The sequence below is a fragment of the Babylonia areolata genome, chromosome 12 (genome assembly GCF_041734735.1).
Source record: "Babylonia areolata isolate BAREFJ2019XMU chromosome 12, ASM4173473v1, whole genome shotgun sequence".
Classification (NCBI taxonomy): Eukaryota; Metazoa; Mollusca; class Gastropoda; order Neogastropoda; family Buccinidae; genus Babylonia; species Babylonia areolata.
In genome coordinates, this window is record NC_134887.1 from 26,570,430 (window position 1) to 26,597,791 (window position 27,362).

The 27,362-nt window shown below is 39.8% G+C and overlaps 2 protein-coding genes across 2 annotated transcripts in view; both read right to left on the bottom strand.

The window, feature by feature from the left end:
* Positions 1 to 656: 656 nt before the first annotated feature.
* LOC143288115 (cyclin-H-like) lies at positions 657 to 15,757 on the bottom strand. The gene is made up of 10 exons (XM_076596401.1): positions 15,563 to 15,757; positions 13,509 to 13,631; positions 11,935 to 12,008; positions 10,972 to 11,173; positions 9,901 to 10,008; positions 9,602 to 9,657; positions 6,963 to 7,033; positions 3,725 to 3,836; positions 2,801 to 2,876; positions 657 to 1,219 (listed from the first exon to the last, which is right to left on the bottom strand). Exons 1-10 carry the CDS (start codon positions 15,677 to 15,679, stop codon positions 1,184 to 1,186), a joined length of 975 nt encoding a protein of 324 aa, XP_076452516.1. The 5' UTR covers positions 15,680 to 15,757; the 3' UTR covers positions 657 to 1,183.
* A 7,732-nt stretch (positions 15,758 to 23,489) lies between these two features.
* LOC143288116 (uncharacterized) overlaps positions 23,490 to 27,362 on the bottom strand; it is a 7,309-nt gene continuing 3,436 nt past the window's right edge. Inside the window, exons 3-4 of the mRNA XM_076596403.1 lie at positions 26,872 to 27,000; positions 23,490 to 23,632 (exon numbers count right to left, since the gene is read on the bottom strand). Coding sequence (XP_076452518.1) covers positions 23,604 to 23,632; positions 26,872 to 27,000 — 158 coding nt within the window. The 3' untranslated portion in view covers positions 23,490 to 23,603. The remainder of the gene's footprint in view (positions 23,633 to 26,871; positions 27,001 to 27,362) is intronic.

A 27,362-nucleotide genomic window follows, 5' to 3' on the forward strand; every position in this document is an offset into this window, starting at 1 on the left:
GTAAACAAAGTGAGTTTATGTAATAACCCTGTTTCAGTTGCCCATGTGCCAGTGTTTTATGCATGTTTATTTGTGTCTATGGTAAATTTTAACCATAGATATTGTCTATCAACACCAAATGCGGCCAATAATAGTTCTTCTTCATGGGCTGCAACTACCATGTTCACTCGTATATATACACGAGTGGGCTTGTACATGTGACCATTTTTACCCTGCCATCTAGGCAGCCATACTGTTTTCAGGGTGATAATAGTTATAAAATCAGTTCTTTCCACACATTCTGATGTCAGTGCACTTCTGAGAAGGGCACAGTAAATGTTAAAAAAAAAACCAACAAAAAACAAAACAAAAAAACACCAACCAACTTTGCATCTTTATCCAACATATTCACTCACTGATTAATAGCGATCTTTTTAAAATTTCTAATAAATTTAATATTCTTTAATTAAAATAGTAACGTCTCCTGCTGCTGTGTATAGAGGTTACATGCATATATGTATGTACTGGTAATCCCCTGCCCAGTGTTTTCGGTTTTGTTGTTCAGAACAGGAATCACACATGAGCCATGAAGGCTTTCCCTCTTGTTTACTTTTGCATCTGTAGAGCTGAATATGCTTAACATATCAAAGCACACACTTCCACATGCTCGGAAACAAACACAACTCCATCTTCTTTATTCCAACTCATGCCTTCCTTTATTGAACCAAAACTTGTCCACACACACATAAAAATGGAAATATTTTCTTCACCCCAAAAAACACTGGCATATACACTTATCCACACACACCTCCACACCAGCACCTACATAGTGACACACTGCGCATTACTGGGGCACAACATAAACATGCACACCACAACTTTTCATCAGGGCATTCACAGACATACAGTCAGTCACAGAATCTGAGAGTTCCACAAACCACAGACAAAATCTGAGAGTTCGACAGGGCAAGCTTTCTGACAACTATTTCATGACACATATTTACATGAACGTGTACGCACACGTGCACTCACACTGATCCACACATAAACACACCACTCCCCAGCCCTCTTCCGCATCTCCATATATACCCCCCACACTCATCTCCACCCCCCACCCTCCTTCCCCACAACACCCTCAAGTCTGCTCCTCTGTCTCATTCCTGCGGTGAGAAGATGGACAACAGAAGCGTTGAATGTTGATTGATCAGCTGACCAGTTCCAGATCTCTCTTTCTCTCCTCCTGCACAAACAATGAACAAATATTACTTTTGTAACACACAGCTGTGTTACATTAGTTCAGTCATATTGTGTTCAACATGCTGGCTGTATACAACACAGTTTCAGTTCTGTTATGTTTTTAGGGAGTCTATGTACTTTTAAATTGTGAAAAAACAACAACTGCACTGCTGCTTAACTTGAAAAATCATTTCTCATTGGTTGCAGCTCCAGTTTGCAGAACTAAATTATGCTTTTAAATGAGGCAACTATATATTTTGTGTTTCTCTCTCATTTGTTTTACAATTAACTGATTACAGATCAATCAACTTGCAAATTCTATAATTTACTTAAAATATAATTATATTCATTCATTCATATACACAATGAAATCAGAAATGAGCATGGAATGTGCATTTGTATGTGTTTGTGGAAGTATGGCACATACACCCATTTTTTACAGGACAGTCTGTCCTTTTATCACAAGATTTAAGACCCACACAAAGATAAAGAAAAATAGTGAAAAAAAGATTTTTTGTAAAGAAAAGAAAAAAGAGAAAGATACATAAATGTTCCTTCTTGCTTTTGGAAAAATCTGCATGGATGACTGTGTGATGATTGATTTGCTGTTCCGACTGTGTTGTTACCTTTTTTTTTTTTTCTTTTTTTTTCCCCATCATCTGCACCATTTCAGTGGCATTACTCCCACGCTACTCATTTAGAGTCCCCCATACACGGCCACACCGGGTTCGTCCGTCGCAGTTCCAGCGTTGGCAGTCCACAGGGAACTATCGATGTTAGGTCGCCAGGAGGCCACACACCAGAGGAGACCCTGCACTGCTGCTGAGTCACTTCGGTGGTGTTCAGTGGTGCCTGTTCTGTTTTAACGTAATTAGGACACCACCTACTAAGCCCGCTACTAACGACAATAATGGCTTAGTCGCGAAGCCAGACTGAGTGAGCGTCCCTCCCAGAGTGGAGACCGCCACCACGTCCCTCAAACAACAGCCACCCATGAATCTGCCGACACTGACGACACTGACAGGACTCACCCCAAGCACGGAAGTGGAGGGGTATCGCAACTGAGGTCACCATGAGAGCAGGGCATGAAAGGCCACAGACTTTGAGACTATATTTTTTTTTATATTGATGACGATGAAGGAGGAGGAGGATGACGATGATGATGGCGATGTTGCTATGGAGGTCCATTTTGGTTTGGGACTGCGTGACAAGGCTGTACTCTACGCTTCCTGTCATAATGATATCCCGGCGTTAACCAGGCCCGAGAGATGCAGACACTTGCAGTGTTGGTCAGGTAATTAGAGTAACACACCCAAAGACGCATCCTTGAAGTGGATGACACTCGACTGTGTGGTCCCAGTCTCCCCATTTAAGCCCACAGCACACTCAACTCTGGGTAGGAGCCGGCCACGGGCCAAAAAACCCACCTCCGCTGGGATTCGAACCCGCGTCCTCCCAGCCGTCAGTCCGCGACGCTAACCACTTCGCCACGGCGGCTGGTGTGTTGTTACCATTTTAGTTTTGCTTTCATTTTTGTCAATATGCACTGTGGAAAACAGTCTGAAGAAAAAGAAAAGAAATATACCTCTTGTATCCGTGCACGTTTGTGGCTCTTTTGGAGGTCCTCATCATCAAAGCGTTCTGCCATCCTGGCTTTATACCTGGGAATACCAACATTCTTTCATGATTGTTTTCTTCCTTGCATCATTTAAAACAGAGCTGGCTGTATAAGTGTATTACACACCATTTTCATTGTAGCTTAAAGTGGAACAACATATTCACTGGGTAGTCGCTTGTTCTGTGTTCTGTGTGCTGTGTTGGTGTTTGTGTTGGAAGAAGATTTTTTTTTTTTAGGGGGTGGGGTGTTTTAAAATATACTTGTGTGCATTGTATCATCCATTGATAAGTATTACTTTACACTATGTGATCCTTCTGTCTGACAAAAAGCTCTCTTAGGCCACTGCTGTAAAAAAGATACCAATGAATACGTCATGATGTAGCACCTGGTCATTACTCATGGCCATCAAGCATAACAAATCATCAAGGACATGACAAAATGAATTTTTTGTTGAAATGATATAAAGCACCACTTTTAGCCATATAAAGTGACCAGTAAGTCACAACCTGGAAAGCCAAGAAAATGAGCTTTTTAGAGATAAGTATCCCCCCCCCCAAAAAAAAAAACATGTTTTGTTTTATGGAGCAAATAAAAGATCAAAAAGTAAAAAAAAAAAAGAAGTTTTCATATTTTGGTATTCTGCGTATATGTGTACATATCAAGGAGACAAAGGCTTGACCTTGCTGACCTGGGAAACTGTAAAGATCTCCACCCTTCACCCACCAGGTGCTGCTGGAATTTGAACCAGAGACCTTCACACAGAAAGCCAGATGCTTCGACCACTTAGCCATCGCACCCCTCCTTTCTCAACACACCCTTCCCAACCTCACCACCCTCCTCACCACACATCCATCCCCTCCTATCCAGCCACCAGCACTGTCGAGAACTCACGAGTCACTTTCAGGGTTGTTTTCTTGGTTGCGACATCTTTCCAGTTTTTTCTGTATGGTAGAGACCTGCTCCCTGGGGATGACTGGATCCGTCTTCACCATGTGCTTGATGCCTGGTTACACCACACACAGAACAAAGGACAACATCAGCACTCTGTGTTATAAATGCATTCATGAACAAACCTGTCCCTTCCTTTCTCTGGGACTGCCTTCACCTTTACCCACCATCTTGATAATGATGATGATATGGATACTTGTATCGTGCCTATCCTCGGTCGGAGACCAAGCTCTAAGCGCTTTACAAACACGGGGCCATTTGCACAACAGGCTGCCTACCTGGGCAGAGCTGACTGATGGCTACCATTGGGCGCTCAACATTCATTTCCTGTGTCTTTCAAATTTCAGGCACACACACATACACGCTCAGACAGACATGTACCATTTACCTGTATGACTGTTTCATTTATTTACCCTGCAACATAGGCAGCCATACTCCATTTTTAGGGGTGTGCATTCTGGGTATGTTCTTGTTTCCATAACTCGGCGAATGCTGACAGGATCTTTAGCATGCTAATTTGATTTTGTGTGTGCATATACACATGAACGGGGTTCAGACATACACAGATATATATATATATATATATATTCAGACAATAGAAAATATCATTGTGACATGGTTGGGAAAAAAAACCCATTTATTCTTCGCTGGCTATCGTGGGTCGTACACGACCCAGAAGGGTACAAAAATGCAAATATCTCAGCCAATTCTTAACATTTTTCTACGAAATTTCAGAAATGCTTCCTACACCTAAAAGGCCAACTTTTGCAAAAAAAAAGAGAAAAAAATTCATTAATTAGTTAATGAGTAATTAAAGGTGGCATTTTAACTACACACGGATGCTTGTGTGGGTCGTGTATGACCCATGCTTTTTAAAGAGGAAAAAACGTGGTCACCCCTCAAAAGCTCGTGTGGGTCATGCACGACCCATACCTTTTTAATAGTGATTTCAGAAGGTTTAATTTGCAATTAGTGAAGGAAAATAAAGTTTTACTTTCAATAGCCTCACTAACCCACTACTCTTTCACCTGTCTTCAGCTATAACCCCCTTCCATCCCTCTCTCTAACAGCATGTACCTGTGTGACTGAATGTCTTTGTGCGTGTATAGGATGCTATGAGTCATCTCTCTCTCTCTGTCTCGCTGTCTGTCTGTCTCTCTCTGTCTCGCTGTCTGTCTCTCTCTCTGTCTCAATCTCTCTCTTTCTCTCTGTCTCAGTCTCTCTCTCTATCTCTGTGTGCATAAGTAGGGTTTTTATGTATGTGCATGTGGTGTTATGCATTTGTGTGTGTGATCAGTTGTGTGTGCGTGTGTGTGTGTATGTGCGTGTGTGTGAATGCATGAGCATGTGTTTCTTCTGAGTGTATGTGTTTGTGTATCTGTGTGTGCGTGTGCGAGCGCATGTGTGTGTAATCAGTTGTTACGATATGTTTTCCTTTTCTATATTTTGTTATAAGCTTTGGAGGAATATACAGGTTTTTGATTCTTTACAAAGAATGGGTCGTACACGACCCACACAAGCTTTGGAGGAATATAGGAAATTTTCTAAAATTACGTTTACATAACATACTTACCGTGACCCAACTAGTGCAGACTCTGGCAGGGGTCTGACATTCCTGTCCTGTGCAAACTACTATCCGCCTATGCGGAGAAAATGAGAGAACTACGGCCGATAACCTCCCGGAAGTAGGTAACGTCCCCTTTGTCCCCCTGGTTATCGCCCTCTTTTTCCGGCAGCCATCTCGACACCTGTACCTGTGCACTTCATACGGCTAAGTTTTTCGCATTTTCTACCTGTCTATCGATTCTTTGGCGTTTCTGTTTTGTGTCCGATTATGTCTTCAAACAGGTCGCACAATTATGTAGCCCGATTGGGAGATCGGGCTAAAATTAAGGCACGATCGCAATCGATTCGCGATCAGTCTGGGCCCTCTACCTCTGCCGCTCTCAGCAACGCCAACCCTACGCCACCCCCACTTCCTCCGCTACCTCCGGTCGACTCCAGACCACCACTACCCACTACGCCTCCTCCGGCGACTTCTACAGGTTTGCTTACCAATACACAGGTCAGTGGTGCCATTCACAATTCTTTTTTCGATTCGCGATCGGACTCGTCGCGATCCGCGATTTCTCGGCTCTGCCAGTCGGCAGTACCCGAGTCGACCTCCTCTATCCCTTTCCCCATGCCCTCAGTCTCAAGGGATTTTTGCACAAACCCTTTGGGGAAACAACGCAAGTCACTTGCTCTGGATCCGCACACTAGTCTGGGCCCTACGTGCGATGCGTCCGTGGTGGCGGCCGTGACATCGGATCACGAGCCCCCCACGCGGCATGCCTCGACCGTCTCGGATCCTACAGGTTTTTGTCTCTTTAAAGGTATGGGTCATGGATGACCCACATGAGCTTCCATGTGTAGTCAAAAGCGACAGTGGTATGGGTCGTGGACGACCCACATGAGCTTCCGTGTGTAGTCAAAAGCGACAGCCAACGAAGGTTAACTTGAAGACTGCTGTAAATTGCATGAGGATTAAAAAAAATCTAAAAAGTACTTTCCTTGTGCAGTATTACAGACAGAGTGCACTGCCAGGAAAAACACCACAGCCTATCAACACAACCATACACCAACTGGCAACACAGGCCTTCACTAATAAACATTATTTTCAAATAAGACAGACAGACAGAGAGAAAAGGCAGAGGAGCAATATGTGTATATATATAAATAGAGAAAGAGAGAGAGAAAGAGAGGAAAGTGGGGGCTCTCCATTTCCCTCTCTCTTTAGATACATTTGTATATACTGAAAGCTAGATTTTAAACACATACGTTAGACGGGCGCAATAGCCAAGTGGTTAAAGCGTTGGACTGTCAATCTGAGGGTCCCGGGTTCGAATCACGGTGACGGCGCCTGGTGGGTAAAGGGTGGAGATTTTTACAATCTCCCAGGTCAACATATGTGCAGACCTGCTACTGCCTGAACCCCCTTCATGTGTATATACACACGTTAAAGATCCTGTAATCCATGTCAGCGTTCAGTGGGTTATGGAAACAAGAACATACCCAGCATGCACACCCCCGAAAACGGAGTATGGCTGCCTACATGGCGGGGTAAAAAAACGGTCATACACGTAAAAGCCCACTCGTGTGCATACGAGTGAACGCAGAAGAAGAAGAAGAAAACACATACGTTTCAACTGATAGATGAGTTTCTTGATCTCCTCTCCACTGCTTCCTCCCATCAAGATGTCCATCACATACCTGCAACAGCAAAAACCACTTTTACTTTTTCTTCTGAGTTTTTAAACATACATTGCTGTGAATGGCTGTTACATGATTGTCTGTCACACATTAAATGCACCAACTAATTCATTCAAACATGACCCTCAAGTTTTGATTTCCCCCTTGTCGCAGTCACAATCTGGTTTCTCACACATATCTACCTGCTCTCACATGCCCACAAAAATCTCTTGTACACACATACATGCACAAACACACAGAGTGACACACACACACACACACACACACACACAATGGCCATATTCATCCTTGAGCAACTTTATGCACACACAGCTTTAACCTTTCCCGTACGTCGCCTAAAATTTTGCGCGCCGTACATCGTGGGTGTGCAGAAACCCATGGTTTCTAAGAAGGAATGACCCCTCGCTGTACGTCGTGGGTGTGCAGGCACCCATGGTTTCTGTGTACGAACTAACCCTTCGCTGTACATCGTGGGTGTGCAGGCACCCATGGTTTCTGTGTACGAACTAACCCTTCGCTGTACGTCGTGGGTGTGTAGGCACCCATGGTTTCACTGAAGAAATAAGACCTTGCCGTACGTCATGGGTGCACAGTAACCCACACCTGTCCGTAAAGCAAATTTGACTTTTCTTCAGCAGATTTGCATGCGCAGTTTCCACTTGTGCGTGTAGGCTATTTACTCCAGTGCTTGACCAGGCGCATTGTGAATAAGTTTTTCCCGTGAGAAGTGTGTTGTTACTTACAAAAAACGGTTTTTTTTGTTTTTGTTTTCTTTTTGTGTGTGTGTGTGTGTGTGTGTGTTGTTTTTGTTGTTGGTTTTGTTTTGTTTTTTTTTAGCGGCTACACGCCTATCCTCTTTCGGTCAAGGCAGATGCCCTAACATAGGAGCAACAGCCTGGTATCAGTCCCCCCCCTTCCCTTGGCCTAGATCTCGGCATTCCTGGCTGGCTGGCTGGCATTTTTTTTTTCTTTCTTTTTTTAGCCATAGTCGGGTTTTCTCTACTTTGAACAGATTAGGATAAGAATAAAATTTCTATATCAACTATCTTTCTTTCTTTAGCCATAGTCGGGTTTTCTCTACTTTGAACAGATTAGGATAAGAATAAAATTTCTATATCAACTAGATTTTAGATCAATTGATTTCAGACTTACAAAAATATCCAGTTCTTAGAAAGGCACTTTAATTCCAACTAGATAAAAAGCTATCAATCAGTTGCTCCCGATCATTCTCTACAATAAAAACAGTTCATTCAATATTGTTGAAGATATCTAGTGCAATAAATATTGTTTTCTGAAATTAGTTACAACTTTAGAGAAAATTTACCGCAGACTTGAACCGGAATACGATCAACAAAAGACAAGGTCACTCTCATCTCTCTCTGTAGCGAGCCCAAGTGACGTCACGTCGACAAAGCGTGGCGCGCAAGCTTTGCATGGGTGGCTCCACACCCACGACGTACGGCGTGCAAGGTTTATTCTTTGGGAGTATGGGTGTCGTCACACCCACGACGTACTGGGACATTAATTGATTAATAACTTCTTTGTTTATGTATAAAAGAAAATAATGTTCAGTGGATATGTAGTAAACTATATTATGGACAAAGTCATGAAATTATGTGGAAGTGGCTTCAATATTACTTGAGTTACAGAGCAAAAACACTTGTCTGGGTGATTTCACACCCACGACGTACGGGAAAGGTTAAGTTAAAACTCAAAACAAAACAAAAAAGAAAAAAACAAAGTTCTTTAGATTCAGAACATACAACCTATATTGGAAATATGAAACAACATACTCTGTGTGCTAAGTTCTTTGCAAGTCTTTCACCCATCTCAATATGATTTGATGAACTCAAAGCAAAGGAATCCTGCTCACACAAGACGCAGGCCTTTTTAAGTGGCCTTAGCCAGATGTTGGAAGATCCAGAAAACAAAAAACAATGGGTCCTTAGAACTTTGAATCGATTTTTATATAGTTAGAAATGTAGGCAAAAACAGGGATTTTTTTTTTTAACCTGACATTTTTAAAGGTTATTAAGAAAATGGTATTGTTTACATAGTTCTAATTCTTTTTTTCAGACGCTGACTGATAATCTAAAACTTTAGAAACACATAACAAAAGAAGTAACCATGAACATGGGTCACATAGTGACTTTTCTCCTTCTGCTTATCTATTTCTATAGGACAAAGGAATGGAATTTTGATGAGCCACTAAACGGATATATAAATATCAACAACATAACAATCTCAGTTATTTTTCACCTGAACGATGAAGATTAAACCTTTGTTTTACTTTTTGACATAAGCACATGCATTTGTGAAAAAACAACAATGTTTTTTTCTTAATTTTCACCTGGATTGATTTTATGATAATACTTTCCAATTAAAATGCAATTAAATTTCATGACTAGTGATTTACTACATTTTTCAATGAAAATCTATCTTTGTCTGATCTGACTGTTTATGTATTTAAAGACTTTTTTTCTTTCTTTTTTTTTTTTCAAAGGGCCAAAATGCAACTAAATATTGCTCACCAAGGGCCAAAAAGCAACTAAATATTGCTCATCTCACCTGTCCAAATTCACCATCTCTTTACCAGCACTGTACAAGAGGGCTGCCAAAGCAATCTGCACAAAGATGCAGAGACATATTATCATATAAATAAAGGCATTATAGCTCATGTGAGCAGGAAGTCATAAAAATCACAACATGGAATCATAATTAATTGTTGAAAACTCTGTATTTTCTCCATTGTATGTCATTATGCTTGCTGTAGGTTTGCAGTGTACCTCTGTTCGTATTTTTCTACCATACCATTTCAGTCATCTCCAATGCTAATTCTGCAGGCATGCATCAAAGAAATACATCACCTGGGATGGGGAAAAGATCAAGACAATGTCCGTCATGAGGGCTCTGTCAATGAATTCCTCTGCATTTCTCCGAAGCCGTTCAGCATTTTCCAGTTCTGGGAAACGAGTCTGTAAAAGAATATTCAGCATTTAATACTTCAGCTACAACTAATGCGTAACAAGAAGTGCGTATTAGATTAGACATGAAATAATCCATGTGAATTGCTCCAAATGAAATACTTTGTATGTCACACTCTCAACTGTCTCATACAGTCATACGACCCACAGTAACTATTATGACAGCAATAAAGTAACAACAGAACTGTATAAAAGTATAACAGAAAGTAAGGCCAGTTTTAGAATAGAAGACACCTTCATCAATCATCTATTTCATCAATGTGTTGAGAAGTGGCTGAGCATACATTGTTACATGTGTATTCTGTTTGTCTTGTATTGCTGCCTACACTTAATTTCCTTTGTGATACTACATCGGCCTTAAATGAATGTTCTAAGGACAAAGAGCTTTAATGGGTTTATATTTGTAGTTTTTGCAGTTTACTATGAATACATGGACTCTGGATTCATGTGTGTGTGTGTGTGTGTGTGTGTGTGTGTAATAAAATATATAACATTTACGTTGTCTTTTATTCACAAAATCAAAGGACATTACCTACTTATACTGTCATAGTACAAGGTGAAATATTAATTTAGTGTACTGATTTGATTTTTTTTTTAATGTGAACACAGTTTCAATCTTTTAATAGCAGTTTTAACAGATTTTAATAAATAGGCAAACATAATACAATACCTAACAATGCGTAATACAATATATGACAAATTTTTGTGTGTGAAAAACTGTAAACTACTAACCCACAGTTACAAAAGATAATGGTGCTTGTTCATTAAAAAGAAAAGATCAAGACATACACACACAAATGCAAGCATGCACACACACACACACAATACCCTCACACGTACACATATATGTGTGCACACACACAACACACACACACAAAAAAGAAAACACACAGACACACATACACACACACACACAAACATACACGCACGCACACACAAACACACACCACACACCTTAACATCAATCAGCAGACCCTCCATAGCACGGAATGGGTTGTGGACTGTCAGATGGTAGCGCAGTTTGGACATCAGCAGCAGTTCAAAGGTCAGGATGGTGTCGGCAAACTTCTCCCGATTCCCCTTCAGGTTGGAGACAAACTGGCTGATGGGAACATAGAACTCCTCCACTTTACATGCCAGGTATACGGCAGTCAACCTGATGAAATAAAACAAAATCAAATAAACTTACATTTCCTGTATTACTCTCAGACAAGAAAATAAATATATCCAACCAAACTTCAAACAAATCCTTATACTATAGGAAGAAGGGAGGTAGAATTACCACATAGGAATAAAATAACAGCAACTGTAATCTTTGAGTGAGTGAGAGAGAGAGAGAGTGTGCGTGCGTGTGTGTTAATCTGTTACGAAAGTCTCAGAGGAAATAGGAATAAAAATCTATGTGCCACAAAAGGTATTCTGCACTGGCTCTCTGAAAGTTTGATGTGAATACAAAGTTGCAGTTCTTGCCTGTCGCTATCTTGACAATTACATCCACTGTTTCTTATAAGTTATCTGCTTCACTTTCCATGTAAAACTCCTCTTGTACTTTTCATTCAGCTACTGAAAAGTTCTAGAAACTTCCATGAAATGTAAACTGAAGACAGTTCGTTCGTTTTACTTTCACTGCCCCAAAAATTTTGAAATCGCTGCCATCCAGTCTGCAAATTATCACTCCAACTCAGGGTGAATCTAAAATCTCAACACATATATCTATAAAGCCAAGCATTCCCATGAAAAGTCAACAACCAGGAAGCATACAAGTTTGTATTCCAGAAAAATAGCATACTTGTAAACACAGAAAGATAAAACACAAGCACGCAGAAACACTTGCAAGCTAAGTTACACACACACACACACACACATGCACAGTACACACACACACACACACACACACACATGTACACACAGACTCACATAATGTCCTTAGGATGGTAATCCATTGGGGAATTGTTGATCCAGAATCGCTTCAAGAAAGCCAATGATGTTCCCTATGGTACAGAGTAATGATTATTACTGTGGGTACCAATGATTGTGTTACTGTCAATATCAATATAATCATAATTATCATGAATTTCATCAAGGTTTAGGAACAATTACTATTCTTTATCAGTTATTATTACTACCTGTTACCAGGTCATATATCATGTACACTCATACAACTAAATAATAATTTTGTTTTTTTAATATGTCTTACAGCTGTAACTAATTTATACATTTTTGCAAAACATATATCACATAACAGCAAAATCACTTGTCAGTGACGATCACATCACAGAGAATGTCCTTTCATCCCTAAGGGATCTTCTTCTGCTTTCCCAGGTTGCAATTTCCTAAGCTTACCCACATTAACATTGTAACAAGTAGGCTTTCTGAAGAGTATGACCAATTTTACCCTGCAAATTTGGCAGCCAATGTGCCATGCTTGTTTCACTTTATTTGATGACTGTGCACAAAAACCCACTGAAAGCTGACATTGATCACTGGATCTTTGAATGATGTGTGGATTTTATCTCCTGTATTTGTATACACATAAACAGGATTAAGGCACATGTATGGAGGTCTGCGCTAATACTGTCCTATCCAGACATATACTAATTCTCTGCATATACTATACAGACATGAATTTTCACAGCTTAATTTTGCAGTGAAAAATAAACTAATAAAGCAATTTTATTTTGCAGTGAAAAACACACAAACAATGCAATTATGATGACAAACATTCAAGCTCTGGGCTCTCCATATCATCCCCCCCCCCCCCCCCCCAAAAAAAAAATCTTGAGTAATTACTTGGCTCTCCATATCATCCCCCCCCCCCACCCCCCCAAAAAAAAAAATCTTGAGTAATTACTGAGCTTAGAATCTCCCTCACTGAACTTAAACTTAGGGGTCAGCTATGGGTATTTTTGGAATGGATGAAACATGTTGATATTAAAAAAAACAAAAAACATGTTGATAGGAAAAACAAATAAAAATTTAAAAAACTGCATGGAGGAAAAAAATACCAAAATAAATGGGTGGCGCTATAGTGTAGCGACGTGCTCCCCCTGGGGAGAACAGCCCGAATTTCACACAGAGAAATATGTTGTGATAAAAAGAAATACAAATTCAAATTATCATCATTATCTCTAGTATTTATTTTAATCTTCATGATTCATCAACATTTTTTCAGAATTAGTCATCATTGCTATCAAACCTACCACACAATAACTTGGCACAAAGAGAATTGAACAAAGGTGCAAAACACTAATTGTTCATGTGTACACAAAGCCAAAGTACACACACACACACACACACACACACACACACCTAGTAACATACACACCACATACTTTTTACTAGGCTAGGCTTTGGAAAATGAAAAAAAGTTATTAAAATAATAACAACAACAACAACAACAACAACAACAACAATAATAATAATAATAATAAATAACAATAAATGAAATAAAATCAACAAATGAAAGAAAAGCTCAATACATTTTCCCTTACCAAAATGCATTTGGGTAAAGGTGGGTTGAACTTGTTACAAAATTCTTTCAGAACGTACTCATATTGGCGCAACAGCAGGCGTTCCTCTGGTGGGGAGAGGAAAAAGGCTGCTCGCTCTTGTTCCTGCACATCACATATCAAAATACATGCATCACTGAACTTTTTTTTATCACAGAATTTAATACTTCAACTGGTAGCATCTGTCAGTCATTTGCTTTCTAGTTTTTGAACTCTACTTCTGCCTGAATCATAGGACAAATTAGGACTGACATTTGACTTTCATATTTCATCACATGATCACCAAGTATAACTAGGGACTCTTAGTCTTACCAAGATGCAAACAGTTCCAAGGAAACTGGCTATTCGGCATGTAGTTAAGCGGTCTTGCTGGAAGAAAATGCACCATGCATTCTTAAGCTTATAAAATGTGATAAAGTCAATACTAGCCTTCCCAAAAAACAACAAAACTAGACATTCCAAATAGCTTTAACCCAAATCTGCCTCAGTGTACAAACTTTCATGTAACCTGCCAGTATCAATATGACCAAAAAATCTGGAACATAAATTCATAAATGAAATCTGTAAATTATTGTCAGACAAACTATGACTCAAGGCAGTGAGTCACCCATTTCTACACAAGCCTGATGATGGATTCTGGCATACTAGATGCTGTCTATTGTCATGCTGATTTACTAATTATCAATTCTTGTTTTTTTTGTTAGCTAGGTGCTCATTTATGTTGGGTCAGGGGTGGTATTACAAACATACAGGTCAGACCAGAACGTGCAGTGACATAATATGTAGCAATCCAGCAACTCCACACCTGCAAGTCTGCTGTGTTATTATTATTATTATTTCACTTTCCCATTTATTTTTCATTCTTTCTTCCTCCTCCCTCTCCACCCTCCAAAATCACCCATTTTTCCACTCTGACACTTCCCCTGTTTAGGCTCTCACTTTCTTTCTCCAGGAAAAGGAGCAGACAACTTATAAGGAATCGCCAATGCACTGTTTGTTCTTGTTTTTCTCCATTACACAACCAAATAATTTATTCACTGATTCACGACCCTGTTGTGGCTGGTGCTTGCTGGGCATTTAATTTTCAACATAATCCACCAAACGCTGAGATCATCTTCATATACTGGTATGTACATCACTGATACCATTAGTAGTACTAGTAGTATTAGTGTAGGGGCTGGCATTTGACTGCCTAGGCCTCCCGGCCTTTTTTATGTCCCCTTCAATATTGGTCTCCTTTTATTTGTGGGATACATATATGTTGTTGGTTTTTTTACATGTTCTTTAAATCACTTGTCAAAGTCAATAATTTTTTCTTTTAAATTGATGTTCATATCAAGGAGATTTTTTAACACATTAGCATTTTTAGCAAGTTTAGTTTCGACTGGTAGTGCATTCCATACTTGTACAATTCTATTAGCTAATGAATTTTTCCTTAGGTTAGTATTACAGTGCTCTTTACAAATTTTCATCATTGATTTTCTTGTACTCTCATAATCTGACATTCTAAAAATATTATTCACACTGACTTCATTACAGCAATTTAACATTTTGTATGTTTCTATTAAATCCCCTCTTAGCCTTCTTCCCTTTTAATGAATGCAGATTTAAGTATTGTAAGTCTCTGTTGATAGCTCATAGATAGCATACATGCTATAGAAGACTACTGGTTAGGGAAAAACAGCACTGGATAGCATAAATGTTAAATACGAAGGATGAGAGTGCACTAATATATCAGCATGCTGACCTGTCTTTGAAAACTGTCACATGATGGAGCGTTTGTTGTTTCTCAGTTATGATGGTTCCAGTTGGGCACTACAAATACAATGCAAGCATGCGCATTTATAAGCAATGAATATGACCCATAGGTACATGACCATCGTTTTGTGGTTAATATTCCACATACATTTATGACATACATCAACGTGGGGAGATCGAAAAAATCTCAACTTTCCACCCATAGCAGTGAACTGAAACAGGGAATTGAATACGTAACCTTATCCAATCATTCATCCACCGCACCCGCAGAAACTTACAGACATATGTTTTCCATGGGTCTGCACGAAATTCTGATTGGCCTCTTGGCGAAGCTGTCTCAGTTCTGTTTCTCCAGAAAACGTCCAATAATTCAGCTGCGTACTTGTTGCAAACATTGTGTCAATGATACTTGTTTTCCAGTTTCGCCTCGTTTCTTGCACTGGGACTCGTGCCTCGCGAGAGTTATGGTCCTTTGAAGAAGGGAAGCTACTCTGTATCCGTCCCCCGGTGATGAAACAACAACAACAACAAAGAAAAACCATCAGAAGTTTCCCCAAACAATTAAGGCCTGTTAAGCAAAAGTGAACGGTAAAAAATGAACTCCAATCGACCATAATTATTCTTTTTCAGTTTAGCGTCTTTTAGCCAAAAGTGTTATTTGACAAAGATAGGGGGGGAAAGACGGCTACTGGTGAGGGAAAAGTAATTGTTTATGTGTGTGTGTGTTGGATAATTATACTTGGTGAAATTTTGCATAAAAAATGAGATTACAATAAAAACATCCTTACTGAGAACGAAATGCTAATGATAACAGTAAGCGAACTTGACTAATCAACAAAGATTTGAATCGGTATGATTACGCACTAATAAGCAATCATATATAATGTAATGCGATTAGCAACATATAAACAGGTAAAAAAGATATTAATCATAATTGTATGATTTATTGAGGCATATATGGTTTTGAGGGGTGGGGTTATGCGTCAGTGTTTGCATGGATTGTTCATGTTTTCGATTCTTTTTATTGATTGTTTTCACACACACACACACACACACACACACACACACACACACACACACACACTGACACACACACGCACCGTGGCACACACACACACACACGCACACACGCACACACACACACACACACACACACACACACACACACACACACACGCACGCACGCACGCACGCACACACACACACACACACACACACACACACAGAGCGTTTTGCCGCTGTAAGATTCCTTCCGCCCCCCAACCCCCCTCGATCCCCTCCGGCCCTCTACAAACACACGCACGCATGCACACACACACACACACACACACACACACACACACACACACACACACACACACACACGAACTCGAGGATTACACATGTTGCGGCACATATTGTCGCCATGCACAAAATTATTGTCGCCGGCAATGTATGCCAGGAGAGACACACCAAAAGATCAACTGCACCGGCCGGCGACACTGCATTCGAGCTATAACATATTGCGGGATACACACACATTTTCAAAATTCATATGAGGTTAAGTAATGATGCAAAGAGCATATATTACGTAATTTTGAAAACTTCACAATACCACATTAAATACACATAATTAAAATACCTGTCTGAATATCTGTTGGACTATATCATAGACTAATGCCTACACATGTGTACACTCTAGAAGCTTGATTATTGGGTGTTTGAAGTGATTTATGAATATTTTCAATCTGAAAATGCTGTGTCAGGAATATAGTAAATTAAACACAATAAAATGGAAATACAATCAGTGTACATTATATACAGTTGCACTATTCATTGGAAACTCTATGCCAGCATCTGTCTGCCTGTTTATCCATCCATCCATCCATCCATCTCTCTCTCTCTCTCTTTCTCTCTCTCTCTCTCTCTCCCTCCCTCCCCCCCCTCTCTCTGTCCTTTTTGCCAGGATGAAATGAAATACTATTTATTGTTTGTTATATGTACATTGATTTGTGGATGAATTTCTTCAAGACTGTTTAAATATGTTTCCAAGGACACTTCTCCGATCAAACAACAAGCAGATAAATTGTCAAGTATCAAAATTTATTTTCCACGTGATCAAAAGGAGAAACAATCTACTCAGACATAATTTAGTAAAATGGCACGTGCATGAACAGAATAAAATTGCGTGATGCTGTTCAAGTATCATAATACCCCTTCCCGTGCCACCCCCCAGTCCCCTGGTTTTGAATTGTGGTAAATAGCCAAAGTTTATAAAAACATTTCAATTCACCGCACTCTTTCCTCACTAAAATCCACATCAGTCCAATGATATATTCAACTCTGTCTCTGTCTTTGTCTGTCTTTGTCTCTCTCTCTCTGTCTGTCTGTCTGTCTGTCTGTCTCCCTCCCTCCCCAACTGACAAACAATTCATTTGAAACTCCACACCCCTCTCTCTCACTCTTTCTCTCTCTCTCACTGTATCTCTCTCTGTCTCTATCTCTCTGTCTCTTTATCTTTCTCTCCCTCCTTCATTTTCTGTTTCTGTCTGTCTGTCTCTCCTCACATTTTCTCCACCATATCAATAATCTATTAACGAATATCAGGACCAACAATGTGTATACTGGTTTCGAAGGAACATAAAGCAAAATGATAAGGTCGTGAACTAGTGTCCCAAATTTACTACATTTTCAAACACACACACACACACACACACACACACACACACACCAAATAAATACATATATATCTTTCTCCATTCCTTACTCACCTCATATCTCTTGGCACACACACACACACACACACACACACACACACATACCAAGAGAGGGGTGAGGGAGGCATGGAGATGGATTCATATTTGTTTGTTCATGTGTGTGCGTCTTTTTAAGCCTCTGATGATTAGATATGTTCAATTCCGTGCAGGATAAGACGCTATCCTAAAGACTGAGCAGATTATATTTTGATCTTGATAAGGAAATACGCTAAAATTTGCTAAAGAGTGGACACAGCAGGACATTATGAGTATTTTAGTTTGGTTGGGTGGCATTGTAGCGAAAAAATGTGTGCAAAAACTAACTCTGAGTTAGGGATATCTCTGTGGGGATCACACCCAATAACTCTATTCCTCTGTTCTTTGGAGGAAAATGTGCGGTCTTTCTTCCTTTTTTTTGTTTTGTGCCGTGTGTCAGACGGAAGAGGTTAGGTAGTGGAGGAAGAGAGACTAAGATAGGAGGTGGGAGTGGGGATGAGAAAGTAGGATAGGGGAGGAGGGAGGGGTATGGAGAATAAGAGTGGAACATTGGGATCTGGGGGGTTAGGACAGGAGGGAAATAGGGGATGGGAGAGTGGGTTGGTGTGAAATGGGGATCTCTTCCGCACGTCCTACTCTTTCTTACCCATCCCCCCCCCCCCAATCTCCCACCTGTCCTACTCTCCCTTTACCTATCCCACCCTCCATTACCCTGCCCTACTCACACCCTAATTTCCATCCCCCCACCCCTGTCCTACTTCCAACCCCCCTATATCCTCCCTGTCGTCTCTCTCTCTCTCCCCTGGCTTACCTTCCATGTGACCTATTCACCCACAGACATAAATGGACAAAAGAAAAAGAAAAAAAAAAAAAAGGAAGGAAGACCACACATTTTCCTCCAAAGAACGGAGGAGTAGAATTATAGGGTGTGATCCCCGCAGAGATCGCCCTAACTCAGAACTAAATTTGGCAAACATTTTCCTTCTTGCCACCCAACCAAACTAAAATACTTATAATGTCCTGGTGTATCCACTAAAAGTAAATTTGAGTATATTTCCTTCTTGGATTTCTTTTAATTTCTCCATCTCAATGATACTAAAGCACCATATTCATTTCATGTAATGTTCTTGCATAATTTTATTTGGCATGATTATCATATTTTGTTGCTTTTTTCGCCTTTTTATCTCTCCCCCCCCTAAAAAAAAATTCTTGCATAATTACCTTATTTATAAAATTATATGAGATGTTACATGACAAAAAGATAAGGTGTGATGCATCAGTAAAGTTACTCAGTTGCTCTCAGCGTGTATACTGATTAGCAAATAATGTTTTTGCATTGTGTTAAACTGCATGTGAAGCAGAGAAATCAAAGGATTATGTCGTTATGGAAAAACAACAACAACTAATGATTTGGTCGGAAATTACCGCCCTTTGCCTAACAGAGGGAACATCCACATTCACTCCCCTTACTATCAATATTCGACAACTGACTGAGTAATTTCTGTCCCTCTCCACACCACCCTCCTGTCTCTGTCTAATTCTTCATCATGATCAAAGTGTAATCTATTCAGTCTTAAGGATAAAGTCCTATCATGCACTGGATTGAATAATAATAAGTGACTTCAACACACACACACACACACACACACACACGTGCACGCACCCGCGTGCACCAAATAAATACATAGACATCTCTCTCCATTTCTCCCTCTCTCTCTCGGCGCACACACACACACACACACACACACACACACGCACGCACACACACACACACACATACACACGCGCGCGCGCACACACACACGCACACACACACACGCGCGTGTGCGCACACACACGCACGCACGCACGCACGCACGCACACTCACACACACACACACACACACACACACACACACACACACACACCAAGAGAGGGGTGAGGGAGGCATGGGGATGGATTTATATTTGTTTATTTATGTGTGTACGTCTTTTTAAGCCACTAATGATTAGATATGTTCAATTCTGTGCAGAATAAGACGCTATCCTAAAGATAGCAGATTATATTTTGATCTTGATAATTAATAAGACAGAGAAAGACAGGAAGGTGGGGTGGTTAGGGATGGATATGACTCAGTCGATTGTTGAATATTGGCACAAAGGGTAGAGAAGGTGGATGTTCCCTCTGTTAAGTTAATCAAAGGGCAGTAATTTCCAACTATACCCATTGGCTTTTTTACCCAAACGACATAATCCTTTGATTTCTCCACTTCAGATGCAGCTTGACACGATGGTAAATCATTGTTTGCTAATGAGTATACACGCTGAGAGCAGCAGAGTAACTTTAGTGATGTATCACACCTTATCTTTTTGTCATGTAACGTCCTGTGTTTGTAAGATAATTATGTAAGATTTTCTTTTGTAAAAGGATGAAAAACCAAGAAAATATGGTAATCATGCCGTATCAAATTATGCAAGAACATTGTATGAAATGAGTATAGGGCTTTAGTATCATTGGTAAGGCAGTAAAAACTTGGGAAATGAAAAGAATTGAAATATGAAATACGCTAAAATTTGCTAAAGTGGAAACACCAGGACATTATGGGTATTTTAGTTTGGTTGGGTGGCATTGTAGTGGGAAAATGTGTGCAAAAACTAGCTTTGAGTTAGGGCGATCTCTGCGGGGATCACACCCAAAAACTCTACTCCTCTGTTCTTTGGAGGAAAATGTGTGTCTTTCTTCCCTTTTTTTAAATTTTTTTTTCTGTGAGAAGTGTGTGTTAGGTGGATGGAGGATGTCAGACAGGTGAGAGAGAGTCGAAGGCGGGGGAGCAAGGGGAACATAAGGGGTGGGTAGTAGGTGGGATAGTGGGAGGATGAGTAGGACAGAGGGGAGATAGTGGAAGGGAGAGTAGGATGGGAGGAGATAGTTGGTGGAAGGGAGAGTAGGACAGTGGGGAGATGGTGGGAAGTAGGTGAGAGTAGGACCACACACTTCAAGAGGGAGTGATGTAGATAGATTTATGTATATTTGCTCATGTGTGTGGTTTTTTTGTAACCCACTTTTCATTAGAGACAGCATAATCCGTGCATGATAAGACGATATCCTAAAGACTGAACAGAGATTTTCATCTTGATGAAGAATTAGACAGAGAGACAGGGGAGGGACGGAAATAACTCAGTGGCACTACAGGAGTGAAGCTCAATTGAATATAATTATAATCAGTGATGTAAACACACACACACACACACACACATATATATATATATATATATACACACACAGAGAGAAAAAAAAGTACATAGATATCTCTCTCCATTCTTCCCTCATCCACTCTCTCTCTCTCTCTCTCTCACTAAAACCAGGTGTGTGTGTGTGTGTGTGGCCTCGTGTGTGTGTGCGTGTGCGTGTGTGTGTGTGTGGCCTCGTGTATGAGTTCGTGTGTGTTTGCTAGTGAAAGTGTCATATCTTCATTTTCTGTCATTAGTACAAATCTTTTCTCTGCGCTGGAATTGTATTGAAAATGATGCAGTTTTTTTCGTAATTCATCGTATCTTTTGCAGTTTGATATGAAATGATTTTCATCTTCTGGGCTTTCACCACACATTAGGCAAGGAGATGTTGCTACGTCTGAATCGAACCATCTTCTGTTGGCATTTAGTCCAAGTGTTCTCAATCTGAGCTTCGCAAAACAGATTTTATGCATTTGTTATAATCTTAATATACTTCTCTTATTGAAATATTGATTTAAATGAATAAAACCATTTATACCTATCATTGCTCTCTAATTCTCCGTGCCAATTTTGTTTGTAACATGCTATAAATCTATCTTTAAAATTCCGATACAAAGCCGCTCTCGTGCCCCACTCCTTGGTTCATCCAAACAAGACCGAATCCATGTTCCGTCAGTGTTTTCTTGATGTGGAATACCCAGTTCTGTTTGCCCTTCTCCTCTTGCAGTAGCAGCATATCGTATGCTTGTCTACACAATCGTGATGTTGGCAGTCTTGTTAGTTTGAGCCAATATTTTATGCATTTTACAATTGATCTAATATGCAATTGGTACCTGCCGGTTTAGCCATACATTATAGTGTTTGATGAGTGTAGTGGGACACCAAAAAAGCGCTTCGTTGCAAATGTATGTACCTTTTCCATTTGGTTATTTGGCATGAGTCCCCATATTTCCGCTCCATAGTTCAATTTGTGTGTCGAAAAGTTTCCAAAAAAGCTGTGCGTCAGTCGAACGCAGTCTCTTGAGTGATTTTATAATTTGGATTACACCTTTTTCCCCATTTCTATTTGCTTCATCCCACGCAGACGTCAAACTCAATTTTGTTGTGAATAACATTCCTAAATATTTATATGTATTGGTTACTTTTATTTCCCTATCACCATAGCACCATTTTTCACGAGTCGAAAGATTACCTCCATTGCGGAAAATTGGTCTTATCGAGATTTACTGTTTGTTGTAGTCTGTCTGTTGCTTAAGTGCATTTAATTGATTTTGTAACCATACGGGTGTGTCAGACAATAGAACGACATCATCAGCAAATAGCATTAAGAACAATTCTGTTGCGCCAGGTGTCATTTGTATTCCACTGATGTCTACCCTTCTTTGCCGGATAACTCCACTGCCAATTCATTGATGAAAAAGGAAAACAGCTGTGGGCTTAACCCCTCTTGGACACTGAAAAAAGTCTGAATAAATACCTTTGTCACGAACACATGCAAGTAATAATAATAATAATAATAATGGTATTTATATAGCGCTGAATCTTGTGCAGAGACAAATCAAAGCGCTTTCGCACCAGTCATCCACACGCATGCATAACTCGAAAACTGGAGAAACTGAAGACAAGGAAGAGAGGCTATTTTGGGAAGAGGTGGGTTTTAAGGCCAGACTTGAAAGAGCTGAGTGTGGAGACTTGACGAAGCGAAAAAGGAAGTTCATTCCAGTTGCAAGGTCTAGAGACAGAAAGAACGGCGGCCAACAGTCGAGAGCTTGAATCTGGGTATGCGTAAACAGAGTGGATCCGAAGCTGATCGTAGTAAGCGAGAAGGAGTGTAGATGTGAAGGCAGACACAGAGATAGGAAGGGGCTGATTTGTGAATACATTTGTAGCATAGTGTGCTGATCTTGTACTTTATTCGGTGTGAGACAGGGAGCCAGTGGAGATGTTGCAAAAGAGGAGTGATGTGCTCAGATCTTTTCTTTCTGAGGACGAGTCGGGCAGCAGAGTTTGTATGCGCTGAAGGGACTGAATGGATGAAGCAGGCAAACCAGACAATAGAGAGTTACAGTAGTCAAGGCGAGAGAGAATGAGAGAACGAACACACACACACACACACACACACACACACACACATACACACACACACTCCGGCGCGCGCGCACACTCACACGCAAGCACTCACACACACACACACACACACACACACACACACACACACACACAGTGACGGAGTCAAAGAAAGACCAAAGCATTTTCAACATCGAGTTGTGTTTTCTGTACATGTTTCTTTTTCTTTTTCTTTTTTATCTCATGTTTCTCAATCCCGACAGACTGGTGTATCGTGATATCGAGACAGAGAAAATGCGAACTGTTTTCAGCTGAGCAGCAACATCTGGCAGGTACCTGTAAATAATGATAACGACAGCATTAATACTGATGACAATCACAAGAAACAGAAGAATTAGGTGTTTCAGTAGCAGCAGTGGTGTTGGTGGTGGTAGTAGTGGTAATAGTGTTAGTACTTGTTGTTGTAGCAGCAGCTGTATCAATTATTACTTGTAGCAGCAGCTGTATCAATTAATACTTGTTGTTGTAGCAGCAGCTGTATCAATTAGTACTTGTTGTTGTTATAGCAGCAGCTGTATCAATTAGTACTTGTTGTAGCAGAAACTGTATCAATTAGTACTTGTTGTTGTAGCAGCAGCTGTATCAATTAGTACTTGTTGTTGTAGCAGCAGCTGTATCAATTAGTACTTGTTGTTGTAGCAGCAGCTGTATCAATTAGTACTTGTTGTTGTAGCAGCAGTTGCATCAATTAGTACTTGTTGTTGTAGCAGCAGTTGTATCAATTATTACTTCTTGTTGTAGCAGCAGCTGTATCAGTTAATACTACTTCTTGTTGTAGCAGCAGCTGTATCAATTAGTACTTCTTGTTGTAGCAGCAGCTGTATCAATTAGTACTTCTTCTTGTTGTAGCAGCAGCTGTATCAATTAGTACTTGTTGTTGTAGCAGCAGCTGTATCAATTAGTACTTGTTGTTGTAGCAGCAGCTGTATCAATTAGTACTTGTTGTTGTAGCAGCAGCTGTATCAATTAGTACTTGTTGTTGTTGTAGCAGCTTATCAATTAGTACTTGTTGTTGTAGCAGCAGCTGTATCAATTAATACTTGTTGTTGTAGCAGCAGCTGTATCAATTAGTACTTGTTGTTGTTGTAGCAGCAGCTGTATCAATTAGTACTTGTTGTTGTTGTAGCAGCTTATCAATTAGTACTTGTTGTTGTTGTAGCAGCAGCTGTATCAATTAGTACTTGTTGTTGTTGTAGCAGCTTATCAATTAGTACTTGTTGTTGTTGTAGCAGCAGCTGTATCAGTTAGTACTTGTTGTTGTTGTAGCAGCAGCTGTATCAATTAGTACTTGTTGTTGTTGTAGCAGCAGCTGTATCAATTAGTACTTCTTCTTGTTGTAGCAGCAGCTGTATCAATTAGTACTTGTTGTTGTTGTAGCAGCAGCTGTATCAATTAGTACTTGTTGTTGTTGTAGCAGCAGCTGTATCAATTAGTACTTGTTGTTGTTGTAGCAGCTTATCAATTAGTACTTGTTGTAGCAGCAGCTGTATCAATTAGTACTTGATGTTGTAGCAGCAGCTGTATCAATTAGTACTTGTTGTAGCAGCTTATCAATTAGTACTTGTTGTAGCAGCAGCTGTATCAATTAGTACTTGATGTTGTAGCAGCAGCTGTATCAATTAGTACTTGTTGTAGCAGCAGCTGTATCAATTAGTACTTGTTGTAGCAGCTTATCAATTAGTACTTGTTGTAGCAGCTTATCAATTAGTACTTGTTGTAGCAGCTTATCTATTAGTACTTGTTGTAGCAGCAGCTGTATCAATTAGTACTTGATGTTGTAGCAGCAGCTGTATCAATTAGTACTTGTTGTAGCAGCAGCTGTATCAATTAGTACTTGTTGTAGCAGCTTATCAATTAGTACTTGTTGTAGCAGCAGCTGTATCAATTAGTACTTGTTGTTGTAGCAGCAGCTGTATCAATTAGTACTTGTTGTTGTAGCAGCAGCTGTATCAATTAGTACTTGTTGTTGTAGAAGCAGCTGTATCAATTAGTACTTGTTGTAGCAGCAGTTGTATCAATTAGTACCTGTTGTTGTAGCAGCAGCTGTATCAATTATTACTTGTTGTTGTAGCAGCTGTATCAATTAGCACTTGTTGTTGTAGCAGCAGCTGTATCAATTAGTACTTCTTCTTGTTGTAGCAGCAGCTGTAGCAGCACTTGCAGTAATAACGACGACAACAACTATTATGATGATGATGACGATGATGAAAACGACTACTGTGATGATGACGATGAAAGCAAAATTAGTAAAAAGAATCTCCATGCTAATAGTTTCGCATAAAAAAAATATTTGTATTGAGTGAGTGTATTATACAGTAGATTTCTGTGTATTATCTATTTAAGACTGGACCTACAAACAGATACCAATATTCAGGAGACACACATTCACTTTCTATTTTATTTGACAACAAATATGGTTTTTTTCTGTTTCATTTTGTTTGTTTTGCGCAATTTTTGTTCCGATTTGTACCTCCCCCCCCCCCCATGTCACTAGAGCATCAGAGCCAATGACATTAAATATTTCAGTGTTCCCCCCTCTTTCTCTGTTGACAAAATAACATGATTATTGTATAAATAACAACAAAATTGCTGGAGTCATTATCATAGATTTCATCAAAGCATTTGACGTGACTGACTTCAAGCTACTTAAAACAAGCTAACAATTTATAGTCTGTATTTCAACACCTTTTGGTATTATATCATCAATCAGTTTTAGACAATTGAAACCATCTGGTACTATTTGTGAATCCATGTCTGCCAATCTACATATTACGTACAGTGTTCCTCAAGATTCTGTTTTGGGACCTACACTATTCTCCATATACATTTAGAATTTACCCCTGAATTTGACAACACTTAATGAAATGTTTGCAGATGACACATCTTTACATGCATTTCATTATAATAATACAGAAAAAATTTCCATTGTTACAGGAGAATATTAACCAATAAGTTATGTGTCGGAACTGAACCACATGTAGTTTCATCCACTGGTGAACAAGTGATATTCACAGCTTCAATTGATTTTGTTCCTCTTTATGTAAATAACGAGTTTATTAATTAAGTTGATCGTCATAAACTTGTAGTTGTGGTTGACAACAATATATCGTGGTCTGGTCACATTTTGATGGTTTACAAAACTGTGGCAAAAAGATGTTCCAATTAATGAGTGAATAACATACAAAACACTTTCTAACTATCAATTCTTGAAAAATCATTCTTCCATGCACATAATAGTCTTATAATTAATGATAACTGATGCATCCACCCTTTGAGATTCACTAAGTAAACTGCTGTCTAGCCTTCTTGTCTTGCGTGTTTACTATATTTTCTCGTGCTTTGGGATGGCAAGATGGAAACCATTCTAATGTGTTTATTTTATTAATTTTTTTAATCAAATAATCTCCATTTCTAACAGTAATATTTCTCAAACAGATAGACAGAGACAGTGAAAAGAGAGACAAACTCAGAGAATCAGAGAGAGAGAGAGGGAGAGAGAGAGAGAGAGAGAATACCTTGAGCACCCTCCAAGCCGGACTGTTTGGGATCATCAGTAATGCAGGTTAAACCCAACGCGCATGGACATTGCTTCACAGGCCCTTCCGGTTTGCCGAAAGGAAATCGCCCGAACATGATGACACATTCTGCGACAAAAAATGATTTAATCATTGTCCACAGTGGAGAAGTAAACTGCAATTCAAAATACTCAGTGATAACCGTGGCTCCATCAGTCTGACAGGGAACAGTGCCGAAATGGGCCCTTACCGTCTGCTGGACTATAAGCAACCTGACGTGATCTGATTTGACCAAGAGACATTGATAAACAAAGAACACCAATACTTGTTCATCATCATCGATTGGGTGACAATGAATCATAATGTTTTTGTCTTTATTCAGTTTCTTTCTGTCTTCCTGTGCCTGAATATGCGCATTCAATGAACAGTAAACTATCACTTATGAAACTTACTCATCAATGTTCTCTGCCCCCTCCCCCTCCCCCACCAGT

Bases quoted from the DNA above. Each gene is read 5' to 3' on its own strand.
- LOC143288115 (XM_076596401.1), bottom strand. From the start codon at position 15,679: ATGTTTGCAACAAGTACGCAGCTGAATTATTGGACGTTTTCTGGAGAA. The intron at 12,009-13,508 runs GTAAGGGAAAAT...TCTGTACCATAG, and splicing joins CTTTACCCAAATGCATTTTG to GGAACATCATTGGCTTTCTT. The intron at 1,220-2,800 runs GTATATTTCTTT...TTGTTTGTGCAG, and splicing joins AACGTGCACGGATACAAGAG to GAGGAGAGAAAGAGAGATCT.